This window comes from Anguilla rostrata, chromosome 9 (genome assembly GCF_018555375.3).
Source record: "Anguilla rostrata isolate EN2019 chromosome 9, ASM1855537v3, whole genome shotgun sequence".
Classification (NCBI taxonomy): domain Eukaryota; kingdom Metazoa; phylum Chordata; class Actinopteri; order Anguilliformes; family Anguillidae; genus Anguilla; species Anguilla rostrata.
The window spans coordinates 52,708,707-52,721,206 of NC_057941.1; the positions used below are offsets into that span (position 1 = coordinate 52,708,707).

A 12,500-nucleotide genomic window follows, 5' to 3' on the forward strand; every position below is an offset into this window, starting at 1 on the left:
GTGTGTGTGTGTGTATGAGAGAGAGAGAGAGAGTGTGTGTGTGTGTGTGTATGAGAGAGAGAGAGAGAGAGAGTGTGTGTGTGTGTGTGTGTGTGTGTTTATGTGTGTGTGTGTGTGTGTGTGTGTCCATGATTGCGCGCGTGTGTATGTGTGTGTGAGTGTGCCAGTGACTGTGTGTGTGTGTGTGTGTGTATGAGAGAGAGTGTGTGTGTGTGAGTGCATGCGTGTGTATGCGTATGTCCTAGTGTGTGTGTGTGTGTGTATGTGCGCGTGCGTGTGTATGTGTGTAAGTGTGTGTTAGCGTGTGTGTGTGTGTGTGTGTTGGCGCTCAGTATCTCTGCTGGGTTGAGGGACTCCATCTTTATTGAAGTGGAAGACGGCTCTCTTGTGTCTGCTGCTTCTGACGTTGCAGCTTCCATGGCAACTGGACACCCCCCCACCTCCCCCCTCCCCCACTCAGGAAGCTCTTGCTGCTTGGCTGCTGCTGTGGTGGTGCGTGTGTGGATGGGGGAGGGAGCTGCCGCCTGATTGGCTGACGGCGGAGCCTGGAATTCCGGGGTTCCTGGCTGGCTCGGCGAGCTTTGTCTGGAACGCTCTCCAGGGAGGAGGCGGAGCCTCGCCTCCTGTCCATCAGGAAAGAGCCGTGCAGGCTTGGCCCCGCCCCCTCAGCGCATAGCCCCGCCCCCCCAGTACTGCACGCGGCTGCATCACCCCTCACACAGCGTGTCTTTGTTCAGCTGCTCTGGCCTGTGACCCCACCCTCTCTGATACACCCCCCCCCCCCCCACACTGCCTTTTATCCTGATCTTTCCTTCTCTCTCTTTACCTCTGTCTCCTCTCCATTTCCCCCACTCTTTTTCTCTCCTGCTCTCTCTTTGTTTTTCCCCTCTCTCTGTCTCTCTCTCTCTCTCCCCCCCCCCCCCCCTCTCTCTCTCTCTCTCTCTCTCTCTCTGTCTCTCTGGTTTGTTGGTGGTTGCCAGGGGCGACCAGCTCCAGTGTTCTTGGGGTGGGGTGAATGTCAGCCGTGTCGTGACCTCACTGTGCCCCGACCCTGCAGTGCAGCTGTCTGCGCAGACCCTGCCTGGACAAACCTTTACTGTCTGCGCAGACCCTGCAGACCCTGCCTGGACAAACCTTTACTGTGTGCGCAGACCCTGCCTGGACAAACCTTTACTGTCTGCGCAGACCCTGCCTGGACAAACCTTTACTGTCTGCGCAGACCCTGCCTGGACAAACCTTTACTGTCTGCGCAGACCCTGCCTGGACAAACCTTTACTGTCTGCGCAGACCCTGCCTGGACAAACCTTTACTGTCTGCGCAGACCCTGCAGACCCTGCCTGGACAAACCTTTACTGTCTGCGCAGACCCTGCCCTGTTTGTGCATGTGTGAGTTTGTGTGTGTGTGTGTCTGAGTGTGTGCGTGTGTGTCTGAGTGTGTGTGTGTAAGGAGAGGTTACTGCCTCTGCAGTGCTTGCTGTCATAGTGCCAGCCTTGCAGCACTAATAACACAGCTGTGAGAATTGATTAGCATTGCTCCAGATCACCTTCCCCATTCTGAGAGCAGCCAATCACAGCGCTGCTCTCCTCAGGGAGACAGATTTACCATAAACAGGTCCATCTCTGCCCCTCTCTGCTGCTGGATGATGTCACTCTCTGCAACTGCAGGTTTCACCAGCACAACTTTCGCAGGGACCTGCCTATAGCCATGTATTAATTCCGGACTTCTTATTGGCAGAGGTGCCCCCCAGGGCCAGCTGGGAGATGTAGTCCTTTAAGCCTGGATTTGGGCCTGCAGAGTGGGTGTCTGGCTGTGCCAGCTTAAGAGGCTTATCGCTGGGATTTCAGCCCCTCTCCTGCCACGCATGGGCATGGGCACGGATTCGCACCCGAGTTCTGCTAAAAGCTCCTGTTCCCGCGATGGACCCCTTCTTTGGGAAAGGGAGGGGGTCCAGGTGTGTGTGTCTCTTCCGGGGGAAGGGGAGCCCATTTCTGGATTTCGGGATGACGTCAGCCTTTCGCTGTTTAACTGGCACGGGCTGTTTGTGTACTGTGACGTTTGCCCGACAGCTGAAGGGCTCTGTGTCGTTGGAAGTGAGCTGCTCCTCGGTGATGTAATCCGCTGGTGAACCGTAGCCAGTGTGCGGAGCTCGTTAGCTAGCTGCAATCGGGGCTAATTAGTGGAAACACCAACCCGGGTACGCACAGCCTGTCCTCAGAGCCCACTCAGGGGACCGACTCAGTCTCCACCAGCAGGGGGCGGCGCTCAGAACAAACAGGCTTCTGCTCACGAGGAGGTGTGATGTCATGTGGGGTGTGCGGAGGTTGGTAGGATTGGGGGGGGGGGTAGAGGACTTGTCATGTTTTCCCTGACCACCGCCTCACCATGGTAACCACACCCCGCGCTCTCTCTCTCTCCCGACGCCAGCCAATCAGACGCGCCGTAGTCTGCTGGGGATTAGTCCTGTTTAATTCATCACCGTGTGGGGTTAGTGTGGCTCACAACGCAGCTGCCTCTCATGGCCTGCGTTCATAAAGAGCCTGAGCGTGACTGACGGCTGGTCTGGGATCAGTTTGCCCTTCAGCTCATAGTGGGTAAGTCTATGGAGACAGACGCGAGCTACTGATCCTGGATGAGCCTTTCTGCTCTGTGGTGCTGCATGAAAACCAGTCCTGTTCTAAATGGTAAATGGACTGCATTTATATAGTGCTTTTATCCAAAGCGCTTTACAATTGATGCCTCTCATTCACCCATTCACACACACACTCACACTCACACACCAGTGGTGAAAGGCTGCCATGCAAGGTACCAATCCGCTCGTTGGGAGCAATTAGGGGTTAGGTGTCTTGCTCAGGGACACTTCGGCGTGCCCAGGGTGGGTGATCGAACCGGCAACCCTCCGACTGCCAGACAACCGCTCTGACCTCCTGACCACCCATTTTGGCTGGTAAAGGATGAGGTTTGAGAATCAGTGGTCCCCCTCAGAGGCTCTGTGAGGACGTGCCCAGGATGTTGTTTTGCGGTGCGAGTTCTCACCCCTGCCCCGATGCTGGCTTTGTTTTGGGTTCTTACCCACGCGCCTGAGTTTGCGCAGGATGCCGGGTCCCGCGTTGGGAGGAAACAGTCACACCTCGCCGCAGAGCTCCCCTGGTTTCACTTTGAGAAACGCATCCTACGTAAGGACTGAAATGCGTCACTCACTCAGCACTCTGTCAACTGCGGAGTGCACTTGCACTTTGGCTAGAATTTGCTCGTGTGTGTGTGTGTGCGTGTGTGGGGATGTGTATGTGTATGAGAGTGTGAGTATTTGTGTGGAGATGTGTATGTGTGTGTGTGTGTGTGTGCGCGCACGTGTGTGTGTGCATGCACCTGTGTGTGAGCATTTTCAATGCCTGTGTGACTCCTCTATCACAGCCGAGGTCAAAGGTCGGGGACAGGGCTGAGAATCAGGAGGAGCGGGTCACATGACCCTCATCCTCAGGTTGTCCTTGTGCTCCCTTTCACCCAGCTCGTTCTGCGGTTTTGTTTTCTTTTTTCTGTTTTTATCTTTTTTTTTCTCTCTCTCTCTCTCGCTTTCTCTCTCTCTCGCTCGCTCGCTCAAGGCTGTCTCTGTCTGTGTGGCCGTTCCGCAGAAAGGTGGCGTGTGATTGGCTGACGCGCTGAGAGGCCCGTGTAGTGTTTTGTGGTTGTCCCGTGTGATCCCGTCATGCTGTCAGTGTTGGCAGGGGAACTGCAGGCTGCTTGTGAGCACATGGGGGCAGATACCGGCTCAGGAGAGACCCCCACCCCCCGGGGTCTCTCTGAGCGGGGCATAAGGGTGGTTTCTCTCTGAGGTGTGAATATGCAAGGGGAGGTGTCTGTGCTGACAGGCTGGTGCTCTCTGTGAGTGAGAGAACTGAGAACGAGTGGTTTCTCTTGAAAAATTAGTGTGGTTTCTATTAGTGGTGTATGGATGGTTTCTCTGAGAATTGCACGTGGGTAGTTTCTCTAAGAGTAAAACATTGGAGGTATCTAAAAGTGCATATGGGAGGTCTCTAAGAGTACATGTGGGTGGTTTCCCTGTGAGTGCATATGGGTGGTTTCTCAGAGTGCATGTGGGTGGTTTCCCTGTGAGTGCATATGTGTGGTTTCTCTGAGTGGCACATGGGAGGTCCCTTTGAGAGTGACATATGGGTGGTTTCTCTTTGCCGTGCTTGAGGGTGGTTTCTCCTGTGTGACGTGGGTCTCTCTCCCCGCAGAGGAGAGCCAGCGGCGGGAGAAGGTTCTCCAGGAGCGGGAGGTGGAGCAGAGGAGGGAGGCGGCGACGTTGGCGCATCCTGTGCGAGTGAACCATGTGACCTGGGGGGAGGAGCCTCCCATGGAGCACCAGCTGACCCCGGTCCCGCCCCCTCCGCTCCCTCCCCCCGTGCCCATCACCGTCATTCCCATCCCCGTGGTGCCGGGTAGCCCCCCCGCCTTGGCCCCGCCCACCGCTGCGCTGTCCCCGCCCACTGCGCCTCGCCTCAGCCCCGCCTCCCCGCCGCAGCACCAGCGCCCCCTGCTGGCCCAGGTGAAGCTGGAGCCGGGCTCCCCGCCCCACTCCGGGAGTCCCAGCATGCAACTGCAACCGCAGTCACAACTGCAACCACCGCAACACCAACCCCCGCAGCTGCACCAGCCGCAGCAGCAGCAGCAGCCCCCGCCCCTGCAGCCCTACCCGGGAACCATCGTCTCCACCTCCCAGCATGCCCTGCCCCCGCAGCCGGCCCTGCTCCAGGCCCCGCCCCCACAGCCCGCTCGCCCCTCCTCCCTAGAGGACGCCCGCCACCTGGACAGCAAGAGGAGGCCTGGCGGGTGAGCAACGCTGTGATGCGCGCACACCTGAACACACACCTGTGCTCACACACACCTGAACACACACACCTGTGCTCACACACCTGAACACACACACCTGTGCTCACACACACCTGAACACACACACACACCTGAACACACACACCTGTGCTCACACACACCTGAACACACACACCTGTGCTCACACACCTGAACACACACACCTGTGCTCACACACACCTGAACACACACACCTGTGCTCACACACACCTGAACACACACACCTGTGCTCACACAGGAACACACACACCTGTGCTCACACACCTGAACACACACACCTGTGCTCACACACACCTGAACACACACTCCTCATATACCTGCACACACACCTGTCACACACTGCTCATATACCTGCACACACACCTGAACACACACTCCTACACACATACCTGCAGGCGGGGGTCACTGTGACCGTTGGTCTGGTTCAGTAAGTGGGGAAATATGAAGTGATGGAGTTTGGAAATCTCTTCCGTTTGGGTGATTGAGTTAGAGTCCATTAGGCTGCACCTCGCCCACGTCGTGATTGGGTTTGTGCTGAGATACGAGATGGAAAGTATTCCTCAAAGACCCGTCAGTTTTCGCCTGTCAGTCAGAAGCGCTGTTTATTTACAGTAGAGGAACCCCGGTCCTCTGCCAGCTCCTCTGCTGAGCGCTCTCAAGCGCGACGGACACTGAGTCACGCCTCTCTTCTCCGCTTCCTTAGATGCTTTTTTTGAAAGCAGACACTGGAATCCTCTGTGAATTTCATTCCAACGAGTCACCTGACCAGCTGTGGCTGCAGCAGGGAATTCTGGGAAGAGGGGCTGGGGAATAAGGGGTGTGGTTGTAGTGTGACTCATTGGATTTGGGATGGGGTTTGGGGAATAAGGGGTGTGATTGTAGTGTGTAATTGGATTTGGGAGTGGAGTTTGGGGATTAAGGGGTGTGGTTATAGTGTGTAATTGGATTTGGGAGTGGAGTTTGGGGATTAAGGGGTGTGGTTCTAGTGTCTAATTGGATTTGGGGTGGGGTTTGGGGAATAAGGGGTGTGGTTCTAGTGTGTAATTGGATTTGGGAGTGGAGCTTGGGGATTAAGGGGTGTGGTTGTAGTGTCTAATTGGATTTGGGGTGGGGTTTGGGGAATAAGGGGTGTGGTTGTAGTGTCTAATTGGATTTGGGGTGGGGTTTGGGGAATAAGGGGTGTGGTTGTAGTGTAACGCACACCTGTGCTTACCTGTGTTCACAGGGCAGGGACACGAGAGGTGCACAACAAACTGGAGAAAAACAGGTGGGTGTACTGTTCTGGGATCAGCCTGTGGGAAATCTGTTTAGATCAGGAAAATATTTACATGCGTATAACGAGTCTTGAGTGTTTTACGTTCATACCCGGGTGTGTGGGGTTTGGTTCAGTGGAATCCCTGTGGTGCAGTAACCATAGTAACAGATCTGTGACTCCTCCCTGTAGACGTGCGCACCTGAAGGAGTGTTTTGAGACGCTGAAGAGGAACATTCCCCACGTGGACGAGAAGAAGACCTCGAACCTGAGCGTGCTCCGGAGCGCCCTGCGCTACATACAGGTAAGAGCCGCCCTCGGCCACGCCCACAGACTCCTGGAGCTGCAGGTGGGAGCTGCAACTTTGGGAGTTGTAGTTCTTTCTGCATGTGGATTACTGCTTATGCAGAAGCACTATGGGTGTTGTAGTCCTCTTCATGTGAATTACTGCTCATTCAGAAGTACTGGGAGTTGTAGTTTTCCCTGCGTGTAGATATACTACCGGTACAGAAGTGCTGGGATTTGTAGTTCTCTGCGTGTGGATGACTGCTGGTCAGGAGCACCTTGGGAGTTGTAGTTCTCTTATATGGAAATGAAACCCCTGTTTTTGGACATGAGGTGTGAGCTGAGAACTTTACCCGGGTCAGGCGGGTGGTGTGTTTGGGGCCGGCGCTGTCCCTGCGTGGGCTGAAATGAGCATCGGGTCTGAAAAAGTGGGTCAGAAGCTGGTCTGACACGGGTCCCGAAAATGTGAGAAATGGGTGCGAAAATGAACCTCTGCGGTTCTCTTTGGGCGAGAGGAAAGACGGCAATATAATACTGCTCAGGCCCTGCCCATCTGTCCGTCCGTTCTGTCCGTCTGTCTGTCTGTCTGTCTGTCTGTGTGTGTGTGTGTGTGTGTGTGTGTGTGTGTGTGTGTGTGTGTGTGTGTGTCTCTCTCTGTCCGTCCATCTGTCTGTCTGTGTGTGTGTGTGTGTGTGTCTCTGTCCGTCCGTCCGTCCGTCCGTGTCTGTGTGTCTGTCCGCCAGATAAACTGCCGCTCCGCTGGCGGTGGTGAAACAGCCAGCAGCTGAAAGGGGGCGGGGCTGTAGTCTGGGGGCGGGGCTGTAGTCTGGGCCCACGCTCCGCGGGGATCAGTGTGAGTGTGTGTGTGTGCGCGCGGCCCCTGGGTGTGCGCAGCGGGGGTAGGGAGGTGCGGGGGTGGGGCGGTGCGGGGGTGGAGGGGGGGAGATTGTCCAGAGACAGGTGAGGCGACTGTAGAAAATAGGGCAGCATGGGTACTTAGTGCCCCCCCCCCCCCCCCACACCCCCGTCCCCTATGATTAAGCAGCATGGGGCCAGGGTACTGTACCCCCCCCCACCCCACCCCACCACCAGACTGACATTCACCTCTCTCTCTGTCTGTCTCTGTCTCTCTCTCCCTCTCTCCCGTCCTCTCTCCATTTTGGTGGGATGAAATACAGCTGTGTGTGTGTATGTGTGTGTGTGTGTGTGCGCGTGTGTGTGTATGCGCATCTGTGTGTGTCTGTGCGTGCGTGTGTGTGTGTGTCTGTGCGTGTGTGTTTGTGTATGAGAGAGTGTGTGTTTGTGTGTGAGACTGTTTGTGTGTATGTGTATGAGAGTGTGTGTATGTGTGTGTGATTGTGTGTATGTGTGTATGATAAACACTGATAGAAATCTGGAGTAAAAGCAGAAGTGATTGAGTGTGTGTGTGTATGAGAGTGTGTCTGTGTATGTTTATGAGAGTGTGTCTCTGTCTGTGTGTATGTGTATGAGAGTGTATGTCTGTGTGTGGGTATGTGTATGAGAGTGTGTGTCTGTGTGTTGGGTTGCTGTTGCCAGGGAGATGAAGCCCTGAGGTGCAGGGAATTGTGGGACTTGTGTGGATTTGTCTTTTTTTTTACCCCGCTCTGCATTTTGTGGTGCAGGGCAGGCTGTGCCTATGTTTGGACTGTGCTGTGTCTCCAGGCTGTGCTGTTGTACTCATGTTTGGGCTGTGCTGTGTCTCCAGGCTGTGCTGTTGTACTCATGTTTGGGCTGTGCTGTGTCTCCAGGCTGTGCTGTTGTTCTCATGTTTGGGCTGTGCCTGTGTGTGGGCTGTGCTGTGTCTCCAGGCTGTGCTGTTATACCCGTTTGTGGGCTGTGCTGTGTCTCCAGGCTGTGCTGTTGTGCCCGTGTGTGGGCTGTGCTGTGTCTCCAGGCTGTGCTGTTATACCCGTGTGTGGGCTGTGCTGTGTCTCCAGGCTGTGCTGTTATACCCGTGTGTGGGCTGTGCTGTGTGTGGGCTGTGCTGTGTCTCAAGGCTGTGCTGTTATACCGGTGTGTGGGCTGTGCTGTGTCTCCAGGCTGTGCTGTTGTTCTCATGTTTGGGCTGTGCCCGTGTGTGGGCTGTGCTGTGTCTCCAGGCTGTGCTGTTGTTCTCATGTTTGGGCTGTGCCCGTGTGTGGGCTGTGCTGTGTCTCCAGGCTGTGCTGTTATACCCGTGTGTGGGCTGTGCTGTGTGTGGGCTGTGCTGTCTCTCCTGGCTGTGCTCACTAAGTCCCGCTCTCTTGCTCCATATTACCGCTGTGGACAGGACTCAGTGGAGTGGCTTTCTGTACACCTCACATGCATGCTTTTCTTCAGAGTGGTCAGCTTGCTCCCACATTCCCTCTCTCTTTCTCCCACTCTCTCTTTCTCCTTCTCTGTCCTTCCTCCCTTTCTCCTCAGCTTACAGAGTACCTGCGTGTGTCTTACCATCCTCTCCCTCACTTTCTGTTTCTCTCTGCTTTTGTTTCTCTGTCTCTATCTCTCTGTTTCTTTGTTTCTCTTTCTCTCTGGGGTGAGTGTGTGTGTGCGTGTATGTGTGTCTCTCTGGGGTGAGCGTGTGTGTGCGCGTCTGTGTGTGTGTGTGTGTGCATGCGTGTGTGTGTGTGTGCGTGCGTGTGTGTGTGCACGTGTGTGTGTGTGTGCACGTGTGTGCGCGCGCGTGTGTGTGTGTGTGTGCGGCATGTGTGTGCGCGCGTGTGTGTGTGCGCACATGTGCGTTGGTGCGTGTGTGTGTGTGTGCGCGCATGTGCGTTGGTGCGTGTGTGTGCGCGCATGTGCGTTGGTGCGTGTGTGTGTGTGCGCGCATGTGCGTTGGTGCGTGTGTGTGTGTGCGCATGTGCGTTGGTGCGTGTGTGTGTGTCTGGCTCTGGCTCAGCTCAGTATCCACGTGAGCGGAGAGCACATGGCTAGCGTGCGCTGTGTGACATCACAAGCCCCCCCCGCACTGTGCTGTCTCCACCCTCATCTCAGTGTGAGAGCTCAGGCAGCTACTGCTGCAGCGCGTGGAGAGAGGAAGAGAGGGGGGGGAGAGGGGAGGGAGGGGAGAGGGGGGGAGGGGAGAGAGGGGGAGGGGGGGAGAGAGGAGGGGGAGAGGAGGAGGGGGGAGAGGGAGGGAGGGGGAGAGAGGGAGGGAGCGAATGAGAAAGAAGGCAGAGGAGAGACAGGAGAGAGAGGAAGAAGGAAGGTGAGAGAGAGAAGAAGAGAGAGAGGAGGGATAGAGGATGGGAGAGAGGGAGGGAGGAACAGAGTGAGAGGGGGGAGGGAGAGAGTGACAGCGAGAGGAGGAAGGAGAGGGAGAGAGAGAGAGAGAGATGGCTGCTGGCTGCTAGTTCAGCTCTGAGAGTGTTAATAGTCAGACTCTTCACTCTGGCGTAAACAGCACTGTGTCACCAGCCCTTCCAAACAGGCCGGGTGTTTCACAATCTGCTCTTTTCTTCCTGCTCTCCTTTTTTCTCATCATCAGCTCATTTATTCTCCTTCACTAGTCTGAAATTCCACTGGTATTAATCAGAGAGTCGGGGGGGTCGAGCGGGGGGGCGGGGGGGTTTGTGGGGGGGGGGGGGGGGGGTTCTGCGTGTATGGTGTGACTCAGGACGGGGGATAAATAATGCTGAGTTAGGAGCTGAAGCTGTGTGTGTGAGTGTGTGTGTGAGTGTGTGAGTGTGTGTGTGTGTTGTGTGTGTGTGTGTGAGGTGTGTGTGTGTGTGTGTGTGTGTGTGAGTGTGTGTGTGCGTGTGTGAGTGTGTGTGCGTGAGTGTGTGTGTGCGTGAGTGAGTGTGTGTGTGTGTGCGTGCGTGCGTGCGTGCGCGTGTTGTTTAGTTTGGTGATCTCCGCTCCCTCCTCAGTAGTTTCAGCATGGCCGCTCCCTGATGTACAGAGTGAGTTGAGTCACAGGACGTTCTCTAAAGAATGCAGTCAGGTTGTTGTGGCCACGTTGTCCGCAGCTGTGTCATGTGACTTACGGAAGCAGCGCTCAGTAGTGACAGGCAGGACGCCAGGGGTTGCATCATGAATATTATCACTGTGTTTGCTCTCTGGGGGGGGTGGGGGCTGTGGTGCATTCTGGGACAGAGCAGGTCAGGTTAAGCGCTTGGCTAGCTGCAGGGCACGACAGCAGCTAACTGCCGGAGAGATGAACCCGTGACCTTTGCCCCCTGACCTCCAGGGCCGTGTGCAAAGCCGGGGTTGTATTAATGGCTTGCCACAGTCAGGCTGGTCTACTGGGTCTCTCTCTTTCTCTCTGTCTCTCGCCCCCTCTCTCTTTGTGCAGGTCTAATCTGATCTAGCTCAGTAAGTGGTTTAGTTTGAGGAATTAGCCTTAGCTGGTAGGAGGTCAGTAGGACTGGTTAGATCTGGTCTAATGTGTTTACGTGGAAAGCGATTGGGGGGGGTGAGTTCTGGGGGCGGGCCGTTCCCGCTCGTGTGTGAGTGCTGCCCCGGCGGCGACGGTGTCGTGGCTCCCTCTCAGAACAGGAAGTGAGAGGCAGTTCCTCTTATTTCACTGAACAGAAACAAAACAAAACACAAAGCGAACAGGAGAGAGGATCTGAGTCTGTCACACGCTCTGGGTCTGCTCTGCCTGTGACAGCTCAACTGAAGATACGCCCAGGCTGCCAAAAACCAGCTCTGTCTCTCTCTCTCTCTCTCTCTCTCTCTCTCTCTCTCTGTTCTCACATGCTCACCCCCTCTCTCCTCGCTCACACACACGCGCACATAGTGGAATATGTTTTCTTGAGCGAGAGAGAGAGAAAGCGAGAGAGCGGAGGGTGTGATGAGTGGTGCAGTACCACAGAGACTGAGTCAGCCGCCCCCCCGCCCCCGCTCTCCAGGCCATGTGCTCTGGATCCGCGTGATGCGATCCCGCCGTGTTTACCTTCCCCTGTCCCCCCCCCCCCACCCTCACCCAATCGCCTGGGGGGAGGGAGGGAGAGAGAGGGAGGGACAAGGAGACTTTGACTTTTCGTGTTCCTTTATTGAAACACAAGCACTTTCTACAATTACCTTAAAACCACAACCCCCCTGTTTACTAACCCAAAACCCACCCCAGAGAGAGGGAGAGAGAGAGAGGGTGGGGGAGAGGGGGACGAAGAGAGAGAGATAAAGGGTGAGAGAAAGAGAGAGAGAGAGGGTGGGTGGTGATGAAGGAGAGCAGGAGGGGGTCTTGACAGAGAGAAAGAGAGAGAGAGAGAGGTGAGAGAAAGAGGAAGGGGGTTAATGAAGGAGAGCGAGGGGGGTCTGTTTGAGAGAGGGGGAGGTGGGGATGAAGGAGAGCAGGGGGCTCTGTTTGAGAGAGGGGAGGGTTGGACTGAAGGGGGGTCTGTTGAGAGAGAGAGAGGGTTGGACTGAAGGGGGGGGGGGTCTGTTTGTGAGAGAGAGAGGGTTGGACTGATGGGCGGGGGTCTGTTTGAGAGAGGGAGAGGGTTGGACTGATGGGGGGGTCTGTTTAGAGAGAGAGAGGGTTGGACTGAAGGAGGGGGGGGTCTGTTTGAGAGAGAGGGAGGGTGGGGATGAAGGGGGGGTCTGTTTGAGAGGGGGCAGGACAGAAAGCAGGTCTGTACATTAAGGGTTTTTCTCAGGCTCAGTGGGGCCAGTAGGTCAGTGTTCTGTGTGCTCCTGGTACATTCCCATTGGTCCAGCTTTATACATACGCGATTTTAACGCTGCATTTTCATTGGCTGTTAGGAGTACCTGGTCCTGTTCTGTGCCAACTCAGTTGACTGTCAGATTTTCACTGTTAATTGTATTCTTCCATGTCTGGTGTTAGAGGTCAAAGGTTAGAGGTTGCCTGTCTGTGGCTCCGCCCCTCTCTCTGACACGCAGAGGTGGAGCAGGGTTCAGGAGGGTCCATACTTGTTTTGTGTGCGTGCGTGTAGTTTCAAACTTCCTGCCGGACTCCAGGAATTGTGTAATCTGATGGACAGGAAGGCAGAACTCTGACAGACAGGAACAGATCAGATCTGTTTGGAGCTCACGCTCACTGCTGACTGCGCAGTGTTTTAATAAATACTGAGTTCCTTTAAATTTTAGCAGTTAAGCCACTCCCACCTCCAAATAGAAGCTCAAATTAAG

The 12,500-nt window shown here is 55.4% G+C and overlaps 1 protein-coding gene across 1 annotated transcript in view; it reads left to right on the plus strand.

The window, feature by feature from the left end:
* LOC135264171 (max-binding protein MNT-like) overlaps positions 1-12,500 on the plus strand; it is a 24,842-nt gene that overhangs the window by 6,257 nt on the left and 6,085 nt on the right. Inside the window, exons 2-4 of the mRNA XM_064352884.1 lie at positions 4,237-4,831; positions 6,096-6,137; positions 6,315-6,426. Coding sequence (XP_064208954.1) covers positions 4,237-4,831; positions 6,096-6,137; positions 6,315-6,426 — 749 coding nt within the window. The remainder of the gene's footprint in view (positions 1-4,236; positions 4,832-6,095; positions 6,138-6,314; positions 6,427-12,500) is intronic.